Source organism: Onychostruthus taczanowskii, unplaced genomic scaffold, assembly GCF_017590055.1.
Source record: "Onychostruthus taczanowskii isolate IOZ18803 unplaced genomic scaffold, ASM1759005v1 scaffold5, whole genome shotgun sequence".
NCBI classification, from domain to species: Eukaryota; Metazoa; Chordata; class Aves; order Passeriformes; family Passeridae; genus Onychostruthus; species Onychostruthus taczanowskii.
Window position 1 is genome coordinate 14,881,016 of NW_024502568.1, and position 24,817 is coordinate 14,905,832.

Sequence of the window (24,817 nt, forward strand, 5' to 3'; positions counted from 1 at the left end):
CTGAATGAATCAGAAACCTCACTAATTAAAGGATACAGCCTAAATAAAAAGAGAACATACTTTGGGTCTACATTATGAACACTTCAAGACATTTTCCACCAAAGACTGTACATATGTTTACTCAAATAACCCATGCTATATTCATGAGTAGACATTTTACAAGACAGAGGCAAAAGCATTATTCCTGAAAGGATTGCTTTGTAATATAGGATCAATGATAAGGTCTAAAGGAAGCTTTTCTGGACGTGTTCCATCACTTGATGTTCAGGAAACCATTTTGTATGACACAAAGGATTAGGAAAAATAAGCTGCATGACATTTATTTTGTAATTTTAACATTAATATCTGTAGAAACATTTTATTGTCAGTACAAAAGTTAACAGATTTTAATACTTATTTTACCCAATTAAAAAATTATTTAAAAAAAAAACCAAAAAAAAACAAACAAAACCAAAACAAACACACCACCACATAAAACAGTGAAATTTGCATTCATATTCCATGGCCATATCAATGTCAATGTTCTGAAAGTAAAAATACAGGATTCTGTAAAAAAGATGCAAACAGTGATATTCTAGCAGAGGCCAGTGCTACACCTACTGTTATGGAATGGTTCAGAAGGAAATAGTGGAGTCAGCATGAATTAATCCCCTAAAAAGATGCTGATATTCCTATGGCAAGCTGTCATTATAAACAACTTCTCTCTTTTTAACTTAAGTTACAATAGAAGGATAAAGGCAAAAAATTCAGGCCAAAAGGTCTGGAACCTATTATCCAACTAAGGCAAGAGAATTGTAGATAATTTGATGCATGTGCAACTCAGGGTAGAAGATCAGCTCCTTTTAGAGCAGTCTGTTCTGCTATGGTAATAGACCAACCCATGTCTTTCCTTACTTTAAGAACCTTCTTCTAAATGTCCTTTATTTTCTTTTTTTTTATTTTTTTTGGAGTGGTATGACTCTGCTTTTTGGACCTTATAAGAAAAAGACTTTCTTGTTAAAGGATTTGGTTTTGATAAGAATAATCATCTGACACTGCAGTTTTTAAACACAAATAAATCAAAAGTTTAATTTCCCCAAATTAGTTATATACTGTAAATATTTCTTTTCTTAAAGATCTGAAAACTAGTAAAGTCTGAGCAATATATCTACTAGTCCTCTGTGCTGCCTGCATAGAAATGCCATTTAAATTACAAAAACACAACAACCCTATAAACGATTAACTGTTTTGTACATTACCAATTAGTTAATAAATTAATGATATACCATTTTCCCTGAAAGCAAAGTATTTTCCACCTTTGGATGGTGAAAATTAAGAAATTCTGTGTAAGAACAGCATTTAGCAAATAGCTGTTAAAAAAGAGACTAATTTGCTAGGTGGATTGGGAATCCATTTTTTAAATCAATACAAAAAATAATTCATTGTAAATATATATAATATATATTTATACATATTTTTGAATATATTTACATACATCCAGCACCTATATACTGCATTTGTGCTCTGTAAGTGTGTGCCAACATATATTTTCTCCAAATATTACAAAATAAACAAGAAAGGCAGACCCAGAGTTTGCCTCAAGTCCAACTGGTCCATTGTACAAACAAAGTCTGTTGCAGCTCACAGGAAGCCAGAAAATTGATAGCAATGGGTATCTAGACACAGCTCATAAACATTCTTCCTTCTTGGGAACATCTGAAAGCTGCAAGTGATGTGAATCTTTATGTAGGCTCTGACCGCTTTCCTCCAAATTGTTTTTTTTTTTTCCTTTTTTTCTCTCTCTTTTATTTTTTTTTTCCCATATTTCCTATGTACAAGCAGAAACATGAAGGTCCTGGAGGAAAGCTTTTGCTTTGCATACGGTAGGTAGCTTGATGTTCTTGCCTCTTTGCTCCTCTTTTCATGTTTTCACACTCCCATTCATGTGCTGGTACTTGGGGAGACAAGGTTCGTAAGGCATCGGGTCGGGAGAGAACACGGAGTCGTCCCCCGAGGAACACGAGCTCCTGGTGTCGGGGTAGCTGGGTGAATACTGTTCCAGAGGTCCACTGAGGTCCAGATACTCCTGTGGCAAGAGGAATAAAACCCGTTTTTAGTCAGTGAAGAGAGCTGACAGTAAAATGTCACCACTGCGCGGGTTTTGGAAGAGAGCGGTTTGAAAATGACGCTCGCTTCTGTGAATCAGCTGCGTTCAAAACTGCCTTGTTGCCTAAATACCTCATAAAACAAGGAGCTCGACTAGGGAAAGAAAAAACAAGCCAATAACACGGTATTTTCTGAAGTCCAACATCACCAGCATTAGCTGTGTCAGTGGGAATAAACATGGCAACCACATCAAAAGAGGGCTTTTCACTTGCAATGATAAAAATGAAATTTCATCCTAAATAGAACCATTTTTCTTTAGCACATGGTAGTGATTTGGAGAGGGAAAGACGCTTCCAACTTTGTATGCCTTTGGTCACTTTGAATCTCTGTTTTATATTCTGTGATATTAAATTTGTGTTTCAACATGCAGTGGCATACGTGCAAAAAAGATCTGAAGGAAAAACAAAATCAAATTCACACGATTTGGGTTTTTGACACTACATATTTGTGTCTTGTGCATCCCAGAGTAGCCATGACCAAAGCAGTCATTAAAAAAGGAAATATCATCTGCTGAATCCAAGTTTTGGGTTAAAGCTCTTTTGCTAGAAACAACAGTTTTGGCAAGAGAATAAAGTTATTTTTCCCCTTGAAATGTTCCTTCTCTTTCAACTTCTAAAGACAGCTGCATTCATTTAAATGCAATCTCTTCATTTGCTAAACCACAAGTTATGATCGTACTGACGAGACGAGTCTTCCACCTCAGTCAGTATTTTATGGTGCTGTGCTTATGTTTGGGGTAATTTAGTCCTCTGGCTAACATTCCTTTTTTAAGTCAGAGATTCAGTCATTACCATCATAGAGTTTAAAAATGGTCACCATTTTAAAAGGAGGGTGTGGCATGTTTTAAAATGCTGGGAAATTTAATAGGGACCAAAAGGAGGGAGTTTGGATGTATTGATTACTGACTCCGTGACTGCCCAGGCTCTTGAAGAATCCACAAGGGCAATCCTGATACATATTTGTGGATTAGCAAATCAGCCCTGCATGAGCAGAAATAATCAGACATTTTCTAAATAGACTGAAGAAGAAAGGATCCCAGTCTTTGAAGAAACAGGGCTTTCCCAGGGGCTATCAGACATGGCTCATCACATCAGAAGACTTGATGTAACTCAGGTATGAATTCAGTATTGTAGATAGGGTCCTTATCCAGTGTCAATAGCCAGAGTCACACCAAGGGGCACAAGAACCAACGCTAGGCTGGCTTCTGGTGCTGACAAAAGCACCACAGCCACAAGGCTGACTCCTGGTGACTTCTGCACACGTGGGTCACAGAAACATGGGAATGAGAGTCTTTTGGGGGAAAAAAAAACAGCAAGAAAACACATTAAAAACACAACAAGAGATGATTCAACATGAAAAAGAGCGAGATGTTACTATTTAAGCGGAAATCATTACTTGCACAAAAGCAGAAGAAATTATTGGCTACCCCAGCAAAATGAGTTGTTGGGTAAACCAGACTGAGCCAGGGTTATTCTGTGGGGAAAGGGAGAGTGGGGAGAGGATAAACAGAAGTGAGCCTGGAGGGCCTGCACTTCAGGAAGACCATGCAGATTACACAGAATTAGAGATCTCCAAAGCTGTGGAGGAAAACGGGACACGTTGGAGTTCTCAGGAGACACCGAGATGACGACAAGCACTCAGGAACATGAAACGGGCTGCGAAGACAAGCAGAATGATTTGCTTTCTATGTCCAGGGTAAATAGGACAAAAGCAATATCTGATGTTGAAAGATTAGAGATTAGGGAAACAAAGCAACAAGCTGTCAAGAGGCGATGCCGAAATACAGCAGTGGAGATCTGTAAGGACAAGTTACATAAACATCTGTCAGGAATGACAAACGTATAGTGGGCCCTGCCATAGGCCCATCAGATGGACTGGACGTGTTCCTAAGCTTTTTCCAGACGTTTTTCCTATGATTCTAGTCTAAAGTAATTTACATAACCCTAAAGGCCTTTTCAGGTTAACTTTGAGATCATTCCAGGTCTATGAGCGGTACGGGGTTGGGAAGGCTCAACGGTTAAACACACGCAAAAAAGAAAGCAATATCCCTTCCCAGGCTTGGAATTGCAGCCCAGAACCTCCCTCTTGAATTTGCAAACACGTATCCAGTCCAAGCCACCCAGCACTCTGCAGTGGCAGCCAGCCCACCTCCAACTGGTCTTGTGAAATCATACATGAATTAGGCAGGAAAGATGCAGAGAGTACTGGACGAGGTGAAAATGGTAACAGGACACAGAGCTACATCCATGGCTCCACAGAGACAGCATATCCTTCCGTATCTCTCAGCCAGCCCTGAAGGTGCCACTTTTTAGAGAAAGCCTTAAAAACAGAACCCAGATAAATTTACAGCTGTTACTGAAGCCGAAGAATCTTTTTCAGCCAGATCTACTGGGAAAATGATGATCATAAAAAACACCACCTCTTTACTCAGGTTCTCCTGTCATCTCCATTGTGAAAAGGCTTTCCCAAAGCTGCTCCACAATCCATTTTTTATTTCTCTGACAATTCTAAAAAATTAGAACATAATGTTGAGGAGCCATGTAGAGTGATTTAAATTTCTTTTTTTTTTCCTACAAAGAAGCAACAACAAATACAAAAATCTTGTTTTGACATGGTCAAATCAAGTTGTTACAACTTTCCTGTGTAACTGCTTTGTTCTTTTTTTGCTCCCATTAGACATTTCATTTCTCAGAAGTAATAGGAGTTTGTAGAATATTTCTGGGACACCAAGTATTGTCTCTCAAAAGAAATTTCTACCAAAAGAATCAACATTTCCATCACTTGTGATTTTCCTCAAAGATGCACGTGGTTCAGTGATAAGAGGACTGATTCCTGTGTGAATACCCTAATCAGTGTGCTCCTTGCTAAAACTAATAATATCTCAGACCTCTGAAAGAACGCTCTTCAAATAAAGCCTTCCTGCATTCACATACCCCAACCTGCAGCAGTGCTAGGCAGGACCTTTGGATAATTGGATGGCTGTTTGCACATCCCCCGTGGGTCCTCATTGCCTCCACAGAGAGCTATTGCAGTGAACCTAATTCACTCTCAGACACATCATCTGAAATCTGCCATTGACGATTTCTCCTCTCCTGACCTACATAGCATGGCTGGGAATCAAACTGAGCCAGCAAATGAGAACCACCACGAACTCCACACGCCTCCCTCACGTGCAATTCCTGCTGAAACACAAACACTGCCCCTCAACCTGCCACGTGCCGTCCCTCGACACTAAAAACATCCAGAGATGCAGCGAGAAATAAACACAACTCCTCAAAGATGTGTTTCTTTTTAGTTACATAATTCCAGGCATAATGGCAGGAGACCGAGGATTTCATAGGATACATAGCTTAGCTGCGTGTAACCTCAGAGGACAATGACAAACAGAATAAGGAGTGAACTTGGGCAGGATTTCATAATTGAATAAATTCCATCTGTCCCCTGAACCATTTTTCCCGACCAGCAGCTTGTGGGGGGGGAGACAATTTACCTACCTCATTAGTTGTGAGAGTGAGGATCCGATCCAAGTCCTCCACCAACTGTTTGAAAGTGGGTCTGTGAGAAGGCACAGCATGCCAGCAATCTCTCATCATCATATAGCTGGAAGAAACACACATTTGCTTGGCTTAATTAAAATCATACATCCTCCTCACAAACCTTTCCATGCACAGTCAGTGCTGCCCTTCACAAGGAAAGCAGCGAGCACACACAGCTCTGCTCGTGGACCACTGAAAATCCCCAAACCTGGGCAACACTCCCTGCTCTCAGAGGGGCTTCCTACTCCTGTCTCTCCCTTGCTCAGTGTCTAAATTACCTTCTGTGGGCCCAATTCTGTGGCCCAGCAACTTCAAAGGCATTAAGTTACAATATTTTTTGCATGTCGGGGATTGCAGCCTTTGTGAAGAAATTAAAATGCAAAAAAAAATGTAAATATAGTTAAGGTCTGTATTGGAATACCTGAAATCACACTCTCCACACCACCAGGAGATAATGCTGTGTTCACACAGGAGTTCCCAGATGTATTTTGTTGTGTACAAAAGCAGCCTGATGTACCTCATATTTGATTAGTGGTATATGCAACATTTATGAATTTCCATGTTAGTAACATTAAAATCAAACAAACATGTGTGTAAAAACATTGACAGAGACTGACTTGTTGATGATTTCTTCTTTCTGCAATAGGATCACAGCAGGGTGTGCAAAGAAGCATCCTCTGCCAAACATTTCCTGAAATCCTTCCCCTGCCTTTTCCTTACACATCTATACCCTCACAAATATCCTGAATTTTAGAGCCAAACACTTCTGAAAGTGTGTGGTTCTTCTGGGGGTAGCTGTAAACACATGAATTCAGTACGGCTGTGCCCTTCAGCCCTGGCACAGCAAACCAGGGTCCTTACAGCTCGTTGGTGCAGTTGGCAGGTTTGTCCATCCGGTGCCCTTCTTTAAGCAGCTTAAAAAGTTCCTCCACTGGGATTCCTGGGTAGGGTGACCCTCCTAAGGTGAAGATCTCCCACATTAACACACCAAATGACCAACTGCAAATCAAAGAGAAAACTGCATTAGTAGACCTGCCTGGAAACAGAGAATCCCATCCCTCCCAGAGGTGTTTAAACCAGGCTCTGCCCAGGTCTGCCTGCCCAGAACAGGACGGGGATCTGGGAAGTGCATCAGCTACATGGACAGCATTTAGGATGAGGACTGACCTCAGCATTTTCCCAAATACCCTCTTTTTCTCTGTCTGGTGTGCTCCGAGCACTGCATCTTCACAGCTTAATGACTTACAGAGCCCTCACAGCTCAGCTGGGGTGCAATTATGTGGCAGGATATTTTGGAAAAAGCAGACTGTTCAAAACAAAAATATTTTGCGTCACCCTGCCTTTTTTTTTTTTTTTTCTCTTTTGTTGCTAACTTCTGCTAGGATATGAAGGGGAATAAATTTTAAGCCAGTTTTCCTGCCTCATCCTGCCTGGCTGGCAAGCTGGGGCTCTGTGGCAGGCAGCTCTGCCAGGTGAGCACCAGCACAGAGCCTGCACTGGCTCCCCAGCTCCTCTGCAGCTCCCCCAGCTCTGTACTTTAGTAAACAGTTTGCACAAACTTACAATAATATTATCTTTAGCCATCTTCAAAGCCACCATGGGGCCAAGAGTCTCCAAGTCCCAGCACTGAAATCCTCGTGCTCCCTGGCTGCTGAGGAGCTCAGGCTGACTCTCAGCCCCGAGCCAGTGAAGTGGTTTACTTCACGTTCACTTAAATATTTTGCCAAGATGTTATTTTAAAACACAAGTTTGATCCACCCTTAACCTGTGTATATAGTTTCCTTTGTAAATGATGTAGAGATTGCAGGAAACGCCTCAGTAAATGATTTTCATAAGGAAAGAGCAGCTTGGAAACTGCACCCAGGTTAAAGGAAGAGGAGATACTTCTTATTTTCTCCATCCTGCCTTTTTCCTTTTTAACCCTGCACTGACTTGCATAACCTTTTGCTCCTCTGCTGGGAAGCATTCAGCCCTTTACAGTTAATAGCTTTTCTTGGAGAAATAAAAAACAGAATCTTCATCTGTATTGCATAAGAAATAAACGTCTACTTCAAGCACACAGAACTGTAATAGGAAGCAGAATAAATCCTGAGCAGTTGCATCAGCCAGTGGCTCTGCACACACATTAAAAGATTTTTGAAGTGTCAGAGTCCAATTATTTCCTATTACATGTGAAGTACTGCTGGGAAGCAACACCACTTATGAAAATCAGAGAAAACTTTTCCAGCATACCCAGCCTACATTTTATTGCACCAAATCTCAGTACAGATTTTTATAAGAAGTTTTCAGGAACTTTCTTTTTTTGTCGTTCTTTTCTCTCTCTCCTTTTATTTTTTCAAACCTGAAGGAAGTCCAGAGAGCATGTCAAAAGGCAAGCAAATTATATAGATTCTTTGTAGCTGCACATCCGTAAATAAGTTCAAGGGGGGAAACTTCCGCAGTGACAGAAGGAGGTTAGTATTTTCCACCTTTCATGTGCTTTGAAGCTGGGCAGATTAGTAACAGAGCACTGGTTAGCAGTCTACCATAAAATCCTCACTTTCTAAGGGCAAGTCCTGTTCCGTCTATTAATATGTGAAACAGAATGAAAACTCTTAAAGGTAAAGGACAACAGCAAAACACATATGAAATACCCCAAACTTTACCAAACTCAAAGCAAAACACCAGCCCACCTTTCCCATCCCCAAAACCCCATTGAAATCAGGCCACTTACACATCACTTTGATGTGTGTAAACTCTGTCAAAGAGAGCTTCTGGAGCCATCCACTTTACTGGAAGCCGTCCCTGTGAGTTTGGAAAGGAAGAGAAATTAAAATGGCAGCAATTTACAGGATGATTTCTCTAAGAGCTGTCTGCTAAAGCAAACCAGCACATAATTCACCTTGAACATTTTCAGTGAGAGAACGCTAACGTGGGCTAAAGTACAGAGATTGTTATAAAAATGGATACAAGCATTGAAGATAAAATTAAAAGCAATTAAGAGTTCCCAAAAATTTCCCAGACTGCTTGCTAGGAGAATGATGGGATAAGCAGATCAAAATCAAAAGTATCATTCTGCTACAGCTCTTTAAAGACAAAAATCCCCACAATTAATAAACTTCTGAAAAACAAGCCTGCATGCAAAAATAAATTAATTACTAAACCCAAAAATTTTGTTTTCCTGTCCCTTTTGCAGTGACCCAAAGCTCACGGTCAGAGCTGCCTGTTGCTTTGCACACACAGAGCTGGGAATTGCACTGAGTCTGAAATGAAGAAGGTTCAATCCCCTCCAACACTGCCCCACGTGATGGTTCTGGCTTTTGGAAGTAGGCAGTTGTTTCCATTAAAATGCCACTAATCACTCAAGTGATTTTCATAAATAAGCCACTTAACGTGATTGTTAATAAGAAGTCATATTTATACAAATAAAATCTGTAGAACTCAATGGGTTCTGCAGAGTTCCCATCAAAACCCAAGTGCAGTTCAGCAGGACCTTAAGAGATCCCCTGAGGAGGTGTAAGGAGCTCAAACCAGGTATCAATGCTACATCCCAAATGTTTTATCTTCCTGATTTGGTACAGGTTTACCAGCAAAATATTGACAGTGTGGGGAGTACAAATAAATTTTCTCTATCTCTAGCCCCACTTTGAGATCACCACCACAACCTGTCCCTAACAAGTTAAGTACAAGCACAGGTAGAAGGCTGAATGTGACATCACCACAAGTAAACAGGATTTTCATTGTGGTTGTTGCTGGAATTGTTTGTATTGCAAGATCCTAGGCTGGGTGCTAAACCAGCTGGGATCAGCAGGACTATTTCCACTTATTACAACTTATTATTGGAGTCAGGGACACAATAGAAAAAAAGTTCTTGTATTTTAGCATTTCTAATCCTCCAATATGCAGCCTCTTTGCTTAGCTTTTTAACAAACTATCCCTGTAAGAGGAGGCAGAAATGCTCACGTCCCTGATCCCTGTTTTTTTGTCTGGGATGAAAAGTGAGTCTGCTGTACAAGAAGCCCATTAAGGTTACAGCCATAGTTCTGAAATGAATCACTGAAAGAAACACTTGTTTCCAGAGATTAGAAAACCATCCACTTACATTAGTAGTCTTTTTATAATAATCTATATTGTTGATGTCTCTGGCTAAACCAAAGTCTGCTATTTTCATGACATTGTTTTCTGTTACCAAAACATTTCTTGCGGCCAAGTCTCGATGGATGCACTGGAAACAAAAGAGAAGAAAAAAACAGCCCACTGAAATAAATTGCAGCAAAAGTGGAAGTGCTTCAACACCACAACTAAATCTCCTTTATAGATTTTAACCTAAATGACAAGGTGGAAAATCCACACATTCACTACAAGCCTGTGAAATATGATTTTCTTAATTATTGCAATCCATCCTCTCAGCTGGTGTTTCCAAGCTGAACAATGGCTCTAAGAAGTGTCTTAGAAAGTCCTGGTCCGCTTAAATCTTATATTTTTGCTAAGGCTGAAAGCTGGGTGGTGACCCAGGTTGTGCCAAGCATTTTGTGATTCACTCTCCTTAACATGTGCCCAGGTACAGGTATACAGTTTAATCAGAAGTACTGTTAATGAACATTTTTATTGTGTGGCTTCTCCTAAATTATATTGTCTCACCAGAGATAAAACAGAGATCCAGTCTAACTCAGTGCCACTGTTTTTCATAGTAAAGATATATAATTGTGAGCAGGATGTCTAGGATGTGTATAATTATTTCAACCACAAGACTATAAAAATGCAATTATGAAAAGAGAAAAAAAAATAAACAAAGCAATCAGTGTTTGTTTTTAAGATAGGTTTAGTTTCAGTATCAAAACTATTACCTCCTGAGAGATGTTTCCTTCATGTCAGCATTATCCTGACACTGAGGGGACTCTGTGACTGCTCTGGGTATTATTCCTGTGTTCAAGTAGTTTTATTAGGGTTGATACAAGATGGCAGTGAGGGCATGGTAAGAAACACTGCACTTTGAATCCCAGCAGGATATTTTATTTATTTTCAACTTAAATATATTTTTTCCCTCCTCAGTAGTGTATAACTTTTGACATTGTATGTTTTATTTCAGTTTGTGCATAGACACACTACAGAAAGCTACATAACAACCAGTATTTCTTCTTGGTGTTTTCTTGCCCCAGCAAGCTGCTGAGATCTCTTATCCCACATGGGTAAAATGAAGTTTCTGCTCCTCACCGGGTTAGCCATGGGGAACTGCCAGGAAAAACCTGCTCCAGCAATGCCTTCATGAGCACAGGACCAGCCAACAGTGCATGATTTCAGCATCCCATCAGTCCTCTAACTCAGCATCAGCAATGCTGTGGGGGCAGAAACAACATGGGCCAAGCCTCCTACTTTCAAAATAATCCATCCAACCTTGGAAACGGGATACTGTTTCTAAGTACAACTGCCTGTAAGGCAAAAACTTCTTGTGAGGCAAAGGGTAGGTGAACAAACATCACCTTTACCACTTTCATTATTGAAGTCTCAGTGAGCCCCTTTATTGGACTGAAATAACAAGAACACTGCCCTTCTCACAGCTCATGCATGATGGCAATACCATGAGAAGAGCACCTCTCTTATTATTCCAGCTCAGTAAATGGATCCCTAAGGGGAGAGGAACTTTCTGTTTGAAATACAAACAGAAGTGGTGGGATATCTGGAGCACAGGAATGCACAGCTCGACTCTGTGCTGCCCCTGTTCTCCCTCTGCCTTGGGCAATGCCTCCCAACCTGTCCAGCTCAGCACAGCACCAACCAAGTGCTTTTGCAAACAAAAAGGACTGCAGTGGCTCTTGGGAGTGTCCTACAGCAGCACTTCAGAGCTCCTCAGGAGGACACTTGCTCTCAAGACGGCCAATGAAAAGATTTATGTTTTCCTTTCACATCAGCTCTCTTTTCTTGGGACGTGGCTCACTGCCAGGCAGGAGCTGCAATAATTTCAGAGAGAGATATCCTGAGGTGTGTCACCTAATCAATACCCCTGCTTTACTCCATTAGAAGAGCTGTGCCTCGCTGTCACAAACGTCACCCTGCTGAGCTAAGATTTACTGTTCAAAACAAAAAAAATAAAAGCAACATTAAACCTGGATTCCCTCTCTTCCCCAACCTCTACAAGTGCAGAAAAAACAATAACAAAATAATGACTCCACACAACAGGAATGGAGGGTTACACTCAGCCCTGTTCTTTGGTTAAAAACAGCTCCATACTTGGGAGTGGACATGACTGGAAATCGGTATAAATCCCACTAACCACTCCACACCCTGCAGGAAGTACTTATCATTGCTATCTGCTGCTCTGGTTTAGCCTTTGGGTCCAAACATCACCCAGGGTATCCAGGATTGCTCGTCCACTAAGCCACAGTATGTTTACAGAGTTAGTTATACAGGGCTATTTAAGGTTTTATAGCTATGATTTAATCAAAATGCTGGTTAAAAAGAAATGTTTGAAGGCAAGTTTTAGAAATAAGTGTCTGGGGACATGACAGGATAAATAAATCCTTTCACCCAGCTCACTCTTCTGAAAACACCAGTTTACAGTAAAGTGTGTAATTCAAGTGACTAATACACTCCACTAATTTTTGCCTCTTCTTCCCACTGTTTCGCCCTGCTGTCTTGGGTCTTCTCAACCCTGCCTGTTGTTATTCTGTAAGTCCTTTCAGCCACTGAAATAAGTTTATCTACACCATGATGTGAAAGGATTTGGTTGGTTTGACTGGAAACAGAAGGCAAACAGAGCCTGCTGCCTCATGGCTGGAGTGATGTGACTCGTGTGACCAAGTGACCACCTGTGCTGCTGGATTCAAACTGCAGATACGTGCACAGCATTTACTTTAAATGATCCACTCCTGGCCTCATTTCAGCAATACTGCTAAACAAAGATGAAAAACCTTTAAGTGCATCAATTTCCCCACTGATCTGCAGGGGTGTGGATTACACAACTTCTTGGAGGCAGCTCCTTCTCCCAGCAAATTCCTGAATGCGAACGAGACAAGGACAAAATCAAACTGAAAAAAAAAAAGCCCTGTATTTGCTGAGTTCCGCCTACTTTTTGGGAAGCCAGGTACTCCATGCCTCGTGCCAGCTGGTAGGTGCAGGACACCAGGTCCTTGAATGTCATCTGCTCCTCGGGCACCCTGTTGATGTCGAAGGAGTACTCCATGCCGGGCGGGCGGCGCGCTCGCAGGTACTCCCGCAGGTTCCCCTTGGAAGCATATTCCACTATCACGTACAAAGGGCCTTGGGATGAAAAGAACCATGGCAAAAGCAGGGTGAGTTACCAGGGTAAAATGGTTTTTATGTAAAGAAAGCTTTTAGTGCGCTATAATAAATTATAAATGAATCAATGAAATGGGAAAGTGGCAAGCACCACCTTAAAAAACAGAAGGTTTGGATATGGGGAAGTGATTGCCCAAAGCTCCACAGCAGGAGTGGCAGAGCCACAATTAGTGCCTTAAAGTACCTAAACCCTGCCCCAGTGCCTGTTCTTTTCAGACCATGCTATGTACTGAAAAACAAATATTTTCAATCAAAAAATAGCCTGAGATCTCCAACAAAGGGAAAGTGCTTCTTAAATTTTATTTTTTCTAATTTCCAGAATGTTATGCCATTCTGCATCACTTTATGTAGAATAATTAGCTTTTCCAGGAATTAAAGTACTCATTTCAAATTTGTGGGGTGCAAGTTCTTCTAAAGTAGGGCTGACAATTCAGAACAGCAGACATGGGTAAAGGCCCTGCAAAAGGTCATTTGTTCCTTACAGCAAGGGATTAGAGAGTTTTCATATGATACAGGACCCTTTCTCATACTAAGGCTGCAACTATAATGAGAAACAGAAGTTAAAATATTGCTGTTAAGCTAAAGAAATACCTAGAAATCCTATCACGGCATGACTGCTTCCTTAAAACCTCTTGAAAAATTATGATTAATGAGTCTTTCACAGACCTGCTGGAAAGTCCTGGTTTACTTTCTTTTCTCTACTCACCATCCTGGGTACAGGCTCCAAGAAGATTGATGATATTTTTATGCTTCCCAATCATCTTCATCATCTCCATCTCTGACACCAGGTCAGATAGGTCTTTTTCTGTGGCATCATCTGTAGAAGACACAGGTTCAGTTCATATATTTTAGTGTCCAGCCTCAGCTTCAGTAAGGCTCATCAGTTGGTGTAAAATATGTGTGGCTCAAAATGCAAAATATGGGATTTGTTTTCCAGTTTACACTGGACATCATATATTATGGCCTGCCAAAAAATAGTCTTAGCCTCTTTAGTGGACTGACCAACTCTTCAGTGTTATTATGTAAAGAGGCAGCACAGCAAGATCAGACATAAAAAAGCACAGCAAGACCAGACATAAAAAAGCTGTCCTTAGCTATCAAATCTCCAATAACACTGCCTTTCCTGCAAACTAACCTTACAATTAAATTCAAAATAAATTGGTATCAACCACCTGGACTGAATGGGCTCAGATCTATGCAAGGATAGCTTCTGACATGAAATAAACTGAAAGCAGAGAGACCCACATGATGCTAATACATCTCCTGGCTCCCAAATACTCACTGCTCAAGATAAACAGGCTGTCAAGGGTGCAGATTTACACCCCACACTGCTGAAGGCTGAGGTCAGCTATGTGCTCTTTGACCCACCCCGCAACGATGACGGAGTTCAGATGCCACAAAAGAAAATTCTCTGGCTGAGAGATGCCACACTACCCCTTCTGATCCCTAATCACCCAATTTTCTTACCTTTCAACATCTTCACTGCCACGGTCACTGCTTCTTTTGGCCTGTCTTTGTCAATCCCCACCGCTTCGGCCATGACCACTTGCCCAAAGCAACCTTCTCCCAAGGGCTTGCCCAGCGTCAGCCTGGAGGTGCAAACAGCAGATTAACACACAGCATCTGCTGCAGGGGAGCAGCCAGTGAAATTCCAGGGCTAAATATAAAAACCTTTCAACTAAAAACCTTTCAACAACTTGCTGCAGCGTGAGGCGTTTATCATATGGAAGCAATAAGGGCCTGGGTGCGCGTCGGTTTCCGCGCGCGCCGGGATGTGTTTTCTTAGGGGTGGTGGAGTGAGCATCTCAGAAAGGCACATCAGTCACTAAACCCAGATTTTAAGCTCTCCTCAAGGCTGCACTTGATGGCTTGTGGGGAGATGCAGTGTGGAGGGGCAGAGCTTTGAAAGAGCATCGGAGCATGGCTGGAATTGGGGAGCAGCCAGCAACAGGCCAGCGTCTCCTGTCACTGTGACATGGCTGGTCATCTTTGTGTCTTCACTGACTGCAAGAGGTGGGAGTCAAGTTTCAGCCACAGAGGGTCCAGCACAGTGGCTCTTTCTTGGCTGCAGGCTCTTTGCAGCCACAAGAGTCTTGGCTGAGGGGACCAGAAGGTGCCTCCTGCCTGCAGAGCCCAGGCTCTGCTCAGAGAGGGGAGGCAGAGACTGGCAAAAATAAACTTGGTTGTAATCACATCACCAACATCAAACCCTCCTAAAAGGAGCACTCACTAAGTGGGCTCTGCAGAATGCATTTTGAGGAGCATATTCCTGGTTGCAAAACCTGCTAAGATCTAACAGACAGACACAGAGCCATGGATCTCAGCTTCATGAGGAGAAAGAGATGAAATAAAAAATAAACTTGAAAGCCTCTGGGCAAAATCTTTTTGATTCCAGCCTAAGTGCTTAAGTGACAGAGCCAGGCTCCTTTACTTGCAGAGAATACCTTGTGACATCCAGCAGCAGTGATGCAGCAGCGATGCAGGGAGGATGCTCAGTGAGTGTGATGCTGACAGTGTTATCCAACATAGGGGTCAGATTCAAGCATTTTTGCAAACAAATTCTTAAGGACTTGACTTTCCATGGTCAACAGGAGGATTTCACAGATATCACAGATGTAGGGACTCATTCTTAAAAGCATGGACACCACGAAGTACAGGGAGAGGCTATGAAGCCATCATCAGGAATGGTAGATGAGGGATAAGTGATTTGAAATTCACCCTGCTTATCTGCTTGGGCACGGGACAGAAGTGAGGTGGCTCCTCCCGAGGGCAGCCAGCTCACGCTGTGACATGTGGGCTCTGGCTGGGTGAGAATACCTTGAGCTGTTTTGGGCTGGTTTCTAAAGCAAATGCAAGTTTTAAAAAGGTGCAAAGACTGAAGGGCAGCATATGCTGTGCTGAGGTCACCCTGCCTTTTCTCCAGAGCTAAAACTGAATTTAGGGTCTTGGCAGAGAACAAACATTTGCATTGGAAACTGGTTAATTTATGTGCTATTGCCCTGCTAGGACCAAAGTTACAAACCCCTCATTGTGTGCCTGCTGCCCCCCAGCCTAATAAACTGCCTCTAAATAGCCTCCTTTCATTGCAAATCTGCTCCACCTACATTTGTGCTGAGCACCGGGTTTAAATGTTTAGCAACTCTAAAATTTTCCGCATTTAGTGGATCCCCCCAGGGCATGGGCTGACAGGAGCACATATACAGGCCTCCACTGTTGACCAGAATGCTGCAGGTGGCAATTACAGCCTTTTGCTCTCGTTTTCAGCTAAACCAATCAAATAATTTCCAGAAGAGTTATCAGAAAGCTCAAAATTACAGTTCGCCTATTCAAAAGTTACTGAACTTCCAAAGAGAACTGTCCATGATAAAAGGTGTTATCTTCTCAAAGCCACCTAAAGACTTCTTAAAGCAAGCACTAATTCTGATAAATAATCATGGTTCTACCTTTGTTAACATTATCTCTCTTTTGCATGTCTTTTTCTATATTAAGCAATACGATTACAGTTTTAATTAGATTATCCAGAAGCTCATTTTGCATGTTAGGCAACAGACTTTGAAGAAAATATTATGTGGCCATATGAATTTGAATATATCAAAATTTAGCGTGCTCTGCTTGAAACCAAACACTTTTAAGCCACAGAAATTGCACATACATGCACCCAATGTTCAAAATGTTCCCCTAAATTAAAAATAATCATCTCCATTAATACATGTCAATACAAACTCAACACCAAATCCTACCCAGAGACATGACAGAAAGAAAAGATTGTCCAATAGCATAATTTAGACTTTCTCTATGTCCTACATATTATATTATCTGTTTTTTTTTAAATATTAGCTAATTAAGTAGTTGACTAAGAAATATGATTTAATATTCAGAGGTATTGCTTGGGGAAATCACCATTGCCTTTCATCAGTGCTTGCATGTGGATATCTTTCCCAGTCTAGATCACATCAAATTTTCCTAACTTATTTCCTACCAGAGGAACTACATCAGAAGAGAGTCTCAAAACCTGCAAGAAATCTGAAAATATAATCGGGGCTGCAGGAAGAGAAATTTCATTTCTATTTAACCAAACTGATTTCAGACAACCAGACTGAATCTTGATCTTCAGAGCAGCTTCAGGTAACTGGGATTTTTCTTTAAGCCAGTGAAACCCTGGGAGACACGAGGAGGGATGCTTCCTCCTGCCATGCTGTTCAAGGTTCCTCAGATACACTTCTAGAGTGGTGTCAGAGGAAGCAAGCCACGTACTTATCTCTTGGGAACTCCCACTTGGGGTCTTCTGGCAGCTCATACTCCGAGACTCCTGCCAGCATGGGGGCATCAGCAGTGGAGGAGAGGCGGGTGGTGATCCTCACCAGAGGCGTGTTGGAGTTCATGGAGGAGCTCGAGTCGGCCGACACCTGTGGTTGCAATGCAAGATGCAACAAGAGAAAAAAAACAAAGGAGATGTAATCTTGGCCCAAAATCTGAAAACCACCAGCACCTGATACCAAGCCAGCTCAGAACCATTGTTTTAGGAAGTGGCTGAATCTAGAGTCTTGAATCTAGTGCTCTGTTCTCACGTTTTGCCTTCCCTTTAAGGAGAATACTTGCTGTAATGGCTGCCAATACTGTCAGTCCGTCCCATAAATCAAAAACCATGTAAGCTTTTAATTTATTCCCTCAGAAGTTATTTTTGTTTATCATATTAATTTTTTTTAAAATAAACTGGCAGTATTTACATCACTACCCTCAGATATCCAAGTGATCAGCTTATATCATGAGCAGGTGACCAATAAGTTCTCTTTTTCCACTCCTAGTTGTCCATGTCACCACGTTTTTTCCCAAATCAGCACACCCAGGTGGGGCTCCATCTCTTCTCCCAAGGAAAAGCAATAGCAGAAGAGTAAATGGCCTCCAGGGGAGGTTTGGATTGGATGTTAAGAACAGCTCCTTCAATGGATGGACTGTCAGGCTGCCCAGGGCGGTAGTGGAGTCACCAACCTCAGAGAGATTTAAAATATGTGTAGATGTAGCACGTGGGACATGGTTTAGTGGTGGTCTTGGCACGGCTTACATTTGGACTCAATGATCTTAAAGGTCTTTTCCAGCCTATATGATTCTATTAGTTTCTATTTTCCAAGTACTCAATACTGAAAGTATCAAAAAGCTATCACAACACTTCAGTTTTCAATTAACTACATTCTTAGCTAAAGACTCTACAGGAAATGTGGGGAAGAGGTCCTAAAAATAACTCCGTTTTGAAACTCTGGAGTGTGATTTCTCATCAGCTCCAGTATCTTCCTTAGAGTAGCAAAGCTACTTATTGATAAATATTTTGAAAAAAGAGATTGCTGCTCCATCCACGTAATTTGTTTTGGTGTGAATCTTCTGTAAGGCTCTTTCCTCAAGCCTGCAAGCAGCAGCCTGACATCTGCTGCCCTCAGAGCTTCAAGTGAACAGTAACACAAAATAGAAATGCTTGTATTGCCAGTCTTCCCCTCCCCAGTGTGAATCCTCCTCCTCTCTTCACGCCACAATCGTGTCGTGGCTAAGCCCAAATCTGGCAGCCAGGCTGGGATGAAGGATGTCACAAAGCCATCACTGGCACCCATCCTCACACCAGGCAGCAGGAGGTTCTTCTCTTGGACCCAGCTGGAAGCCTGGAGCACCAGAGTACCCACACCCTCATCACCTGGATAAGGATCAACTTTGCCACCAGGTTTGCTTATGTAAAATGCCACCAGGCTACAGCTTTGTTCCACAAAATTAGATTTAAAAAGACATCTTTCTAAAACCAGAGGTTAAGAGTGGAAAGAGGTTTCATAATGAAGAAAATGCTATGGGTTGCTATCAAAAAACTAATCTTGTTAACCAGATTAGCAGCTGACAGACCTTTCCTGATATGTGAAACAGCTCCTGCACACAAGATGTGGCCATGGAAAGAGAGAGTGAACTGCACAAACACAAGGCCACCATTCAAAAAAGAAAGGCGGACTGCTTCTGCCTCATTCATCCCACCATCATGAATGTTAATATTTACTTTCAGCAAATGTAAGTACCTGGCACATTGCTCTAGGAAAATAAATCCAGTGACCACTTGGGACACAAACAGAAAAGCACTATTAAGGCAGACTATGGAGCTGTAAATAAATCAGTGAGTGAATACTGAATGGAATCCTGAGAGAGATGCTGCCATGCCCAGCCTGCAGAAGGGAACTCACCTCCTGGACCAGTCAGCAGGAGAACCTAAGCTGGAATCTGATCTGCTTTTTTTTTTTTTTTTTCCCCTCTTTCCTTCTCATTTTCATTATTTCACTACAGTTTGAAAATGATGCTTCATGAAATGAACCAGCTCAGCACCAAGAAATGTGCAAATCTCCAGTGTGGCAGCTCCTCTGCCCCCAACCCTACTTTCCTGAATTCCACTTTTCAGTTATTTCTGGCTTCCATTTTTTCATCTCTCACCACAAACCTGTCAATACTCTATGACCACTTCCTCCATATTTCCAAAATCTACTTACTATTCTCCAGTCATTCTACCAAGATATTTATTCAGGTCTTGATTCTTATATTCTTTATTAATTTACATTCCGTTTTCTTCTGCACCTGTCTTTGCCATTACAGCCATTGTTTTCAAGGGACAGAAGTGAAGCTACAAAATTTAGATACCTTAGGTATCAGAAATGGTCCCGAATTTTGGGTTCTGGAGTTTTGTTTTATGGTTTTGGTTTGTTTGTTTGGGTTTTTTTCATGAATACTATCATTGTACCAGACACTGTCTGGATTTCTTCCATCTCTTCACTAGTTTTCACACTCACCATTCAGCAGCCTTAGCCTGGATAAAGCCTATAAATACAAACTTGCAATAAACTGAAACACTCCAGTGATGCATTTTAAACACAGAGCTTAAATAGCAATAATGTATAGAAAAAAGCAGATTAAAGGCTCTGCCAGTTTCCCTTTTAACACTACTCCACGTGTTTACTTCACAGCAGAACTGTGTGATGGGCCAGAGATACTGGAGGCAAGCAAAGTGCATTAACATGGATAGGAATGATGAGAAATCCAGGAGCTACTCCATGTCTGGGAGAAGACAAATGGACTGCACTCCCAGGGAATATTCTCCTGATTGATTAACTGGAGCAGTACAAGGAGTTACAGCAGCTCAAGGGCTATAAAAATCTGCTCCAGAAAAGATGAAGCCAACCCAGCCTGGCCTGTGGTTGGGGGAGATTTTCTGGTTTGAAATGGCCTCTCACCTTTCCTGCAATAAGAAAGAATTAACCTTTGATCTCCTCCCTCGAGCATTTTTTTTCACTGCCTTACAGCATACTATAAAAGACTGAGGAAAATCCTACCTATTCCAAGGTCAGCAGACATGGTCAGCTTTAATCTACATTTAAGTGGCAGCTTTCTATATGCTTTTTTCCTTTTTTCCAGCTTGCCACGTGCAGCTCTGCTCTCCAACCCCTCACCACGCAGGTTCACCTGACACAGGTGAATTAAACATCCTGGGGGCCCACTCAGGGCTCACACCCTGGTTTAGGTGATGACACTGCTCTAGGGAGGTATTTAATTCCTTAATTAGATAAAGAAAGGTGAAAGTCAGCTTGAGTTGAGCAGAGCACTGAAAGAACCATTATGGTAGATGTTAATCTCAACAGGAAGGCAGAGTCCACCAGAAAATATTCCTTGTGTGCTTCCTTTGTGCTTTTAGCAGGCCAGAAGTGAGAACAGCACCAGCCTCAGACAGACCTTTAACTCCAAATCTGCACTGGAGAAGGAGAAAAGCCCACTGCACCCAAACCTCACCCATCAATACATGATTACATCCCCATTTTCACTACATCTTCTTCCCCTGACCAACACACTGTGGTTAACCAGCTCTCAGTTAATGCTCTACAAGCATTTCCAAGCAGCAGAGCATTTAAAACAAACAAATCTTTGCTGGAATCTTTAAGTGCCATGTGGCAAAATCAGCTGCAGAGCAGTGTGTAATTGTCTGTAATTGATTATGAAGGGTGTTTTCCTCCACTGATAATTCATACCATGTCCTGGAGCCCAGATCTGTCAGTTCTGGCACTCATGCTGGGACATTTTAGCAGGCATGCAGTGATTTCCTATAACTGTCAGCCTTTTTGAAGGCTCTGCAGTAAAAGTTAATTTGAAATCATATGCATATTTGTATATTATAATTAGCAAATAATGCTGTTAGCTGCTGGTAGGAACAGCCCATCTGAGTGACCAGATGCAGGAAAATACAAGGTTAAATGCACTACACAAAATTGAGTAATCCTAATGTTAAGTACTGACATTTAAAACACATGCACCACCCCTCCATGAAAAGCACTCATTTGGAAACACTTATACACAAAATAATATCCAATAAATACCACTAGACAAGACAGTGGTTTCCACAGAAAAATCCGAGCATAAAGAAAAAAATAAAATAAATATCTAAGGTAAATTCCATTCAACATTATCTTACTGACAGTTGTGTATTAATCTTTGTACTTCATAGTCTATTCCCCTAAAAAAATTATGATTTTACTGCTCAATATTACATGAAATACTATATTACTTTCTTTTTTCCTGATCACTTTTCTTTTTTTCCACATTCCAGCTGCCATCATAATTTTGAATTACTGAACTACCATTTTGAACTACTCTGCTGGGCAAGCTCAAGCCTTGCTTTAAACTGACCAGTCTTTGTTCATCACAATTACACCCATTTCATCTCTATGAAGGATTAGACTCCACAACAACAACAACAGACATAACTTAATGGGAGTGTATTTTAAATAGAAAGCATAAAAAAGATCACTGCTTCCTGTTTAAGACACGTGCATGTTGAGGGGGTCCAAATTTGACAGATTGACTGTGACAGCCTTAACAAAAACCTTAAATGATGACAAACATTTGTACTTGACTTTGAGCAAGTCACAAGAGATGGGATTGTCTTTTTGTCTGCTTCAATTACAATTAATCTGTTAAAATAAAGGTTCTACAAAAGAGATGTACATCCTATTGAGGGCAACTCTGTGGTTTTTTGGTTGGCCCTGTCTCTTAAAGCCTGTCCTGCAAATCAGCTCGTGAGGCTCAATCCCACAAATTCTTCATCCCCTCCCTCTCAAGCTGCTACCTCCACACAGACCATGGGTAACTCTTAAACTGCTTTGATGAAAAGAGGAGCTGCCTGCTGGATTTCCCAGGAAAAAACTGAAAACAGAGTACCAGGTCCTGGTGAGAATGAGGATTATAGGGGATGGGAGCTGATAATTCCTGACTTCATCCTGATCCTTCCTAGGAATGTGAAAAGAACTGCATTTTGGCAGGGAAAAAATGCCTGCATGTGGGGAATGATAAAATCCTGTGGTAGCTCAGGCTAAACAGTGCAGGAGGATCCAAACCAAACCATATGTTACTCAGCAAGACTCTTCTCCTGCTTAGACAAGATGGCATCAGAGCTGTGCAAATGTCTCTCTGTGAACCAGGATTATTTTCCAGCCCAGATCCTCAGGGACCCTGACCCAGCAGCAGAAGAGCTTTGAAAACAATATCAAGAATTTCCCAATCTGTGGCCTCATTTCTCTGGAATTCCAACAAATCCCATCACCCGGCCCTGGATCCAGCCCCATTCTCACAGCCTACCTGCCACCAGCATCTCATTCCCTCCCATCCTCCCATCTCATCCCTCCCACACACAGCACAAAGGGAAACCTTCTCTGATCCACAGAGAAATAAAGGTTTAGTGACAAAACCCCACCAAGTTTAAATGCAATCCTCTGAAATACAAATAAACTGGAACAAAGTGAGCTTGGTGGCACAATAAAACAGGGTTGAATGATCCAGAAACACACACCCTTTAAATAAAACATCTGGATTATTTTTCAATTCTTCGCTTGTGACAACAGCCCCGAAATCCAAAACCAGATTTAAAAGATGCAGAAACTGAAGAGCTGCTGCAGCCTCAGCACCAAGGAGAAATGAAGGAATATTCACAAGCAAATCTTCAGGGACTGCTTGTCTCATCCTGCCTTTGCAAACTGACCAGTGAAGTCATCAAACCAGAAATACAGATTGCAGACAATGCTTACAGTAGTTACATTTTCTTCCATGCAGACACAAAAGCAGAGAGACCTTCAATGAGCAACTGCTGCTAACAAAACAGTACCAGGAACAATTGGGAGTAGTGGGATTTTTGCTTAGGGGTTGAAATAGCATTTGAACTTTTAAATAGAAGTCTTCTTTAAAAAAAACTATTCCCAGTTTTAAAAGCAAAATGCCATTTTGGCTAAAAACCGTGTAAAAATACTGAAATAAATTGATAAGCCCCAACGTGACAAACATGTTGTAAGACAGTTTCTTTCCCCTGTGAAAACAATAGCTTTGGAGAAGGTCCATATTGCATCATTTAAGGATAAATAGCTAAACTGAGGGCAGTGGTTGGCACTGCTGTCACATGAAATGAAAAACACTCTGCTCCCCGAGGAACCATTTCCAGCTGACACAACTGAGCTCACACCAAATCCTAGGTAGTTTTTATACCATCAACTTGTCTCTGAGTCATTAGGCTTTTATATTCAGGCAGAAATCTAACAAATGTCTCCTATCTAAGCAGTTGATATGTATCTCTCTCTCTCTGGCTAAGCACACAACATCTGAAAGGCCTCCTTTGTCCAGAAAGCCACACAGATTTCTAGCCAGAGAGATGTGTGAATGTTGAGCTGAGGGCTTCTCATCACTCTTTCTGACACACTCAGAGTGAAAAGTCCCTCTTTGTCCCAGTGATACTCAAGCAAATAAGTAAAATCAAAGTTACAAAGAAAAGAAAACCAAACAAAAACAAAGCAATACCAAAAAAAAAGAAAAAAAAAATCCCCCCAAAAATCCTAAAGTGGCAAAATAAGTCAGAAAAAAAAATTTTTGCTCATAAAACAAACCAAATATGTTTCACATTCAAAAATGTTCAGGCGCCCTACCTCAAGATTCTGTAAAATACTGAATTCAGAGTAAGGTAGCTAAAGCATTCCACTCCTTGATATTTTTAACCAAGGAAATTCAGACACCATGAAACAAGGGTCCAGAAAAATGTAATACTGTTCAGAATCTCCCACTCTGCGTGCCCATGCATCTCATTTCAAACACTTACCCACGCTGAAGAACCCTTTTTAAGGGTTCTGTTACTCTGACAGTGACAATATTCTGGACAGGCTGCAAAAAACAAATCTGCATAGCGAAATCAAAAGAAGAAAAAAAAAAAAACAAAACAAAAAAAAAACAAAAAAAAAAAAACCAAAAGCAAAAAACACCCAAAAAACATCCTAAAGTGGCAAAGAAAGTCAGAGAAAAAAAAAAAAAAAAAAAAAAAAAAAAAAAAAATTTAAAATTTTTTCCTCATAAAAAAAAGGGCTTCTCATCACTCTTTCTGACACACTCAGAGTGAAAAGTCCCTCTTTGTCCCAGTGATACTCAAGCAAATAAGTAAAATCAAAGTTACAAAGAAAAGAAAACCAAACAAAAACAAAGCAATACCAAAAAAAAAGAAAAAAAAAATCCCCCCAAAAATCCTAAAGTGGCAAAATAAGTCAGAATTAACATTTTTTGCTCATAAGACAAACCAAATATGTTTCACATTGAAAAATGTTCAGGTGCCCTACCTCAAGATTCTGTAAAATACTGAATTCAGAGTAAGGTAGCTAAAGCATTCCACTCCTTGATATTTTTAACCAAGGAAATTCAGACACCATGAAACAAGGGTCCAGAAAAATGTAATACTGTTCAGAATCTCCCACTCTGCGTGCCCATGCATCTCATTTCAAACACTTACCCACGCTGAAGAACCCTTTTTAAGGGTTCTGTTACTCTGACAG

The 24,817-nt window shown here is 41.1% G+C and overlaps 1 protein-coding gene across 5 annotated transcripts in view; it reads right to left on the minus strand.

The window, feature by feature from the left end:
- Nucleotides 1-322: 322 nt before the first annotated feature.
- The window catches only part of FGFR2 (fibroblast growth factor receptor 2), an 81,591-nt gene continuing 57,096 nt past the window's right edge, over nt 323-24,817 (minus strand). For all 5 annotated transcript variants that reach the window (XM_041415770.1, XM_041415766.1, XM_041415769.1 and 2 more), the window contains 9 exons: nt 17,211-17,362; nt 14,424-14,545; nt 13,663-13,773; nt 12,727-12,917; nt 9,763-9,885; nt 8,395-8,465; nt 6,543-6,680; nt 5,640-5,745; nt 323-2,065 (listed from right to left, as the gene is read on the minus strand). In XM_041415770.1, the coding sequence (XP_041271704.1) occupies nt 1,901-2,065; nt 5,640-5,745; nt 6,543-6,680; nt 8,395-8,465; nt 9,763-9,885; nt 12,727-12,917; nt 13,663-13,773; nt 14,424-14,545; nt 17,211-17,362 (1,179 nt within the window). In that variant the 3' untranslated portion in view covers nt 323-1,900. The remainder of the gene's footprint in view (nt 2,066-5,639; nt 5,746-6,542; nt 6,681-8,394; nt 8,466-9,762; nt 9,886-12,726; nt 12,918-13,662; nt 13,774-14,423; nt 14,546-17,210; nt 17,363-24,817) is intronic.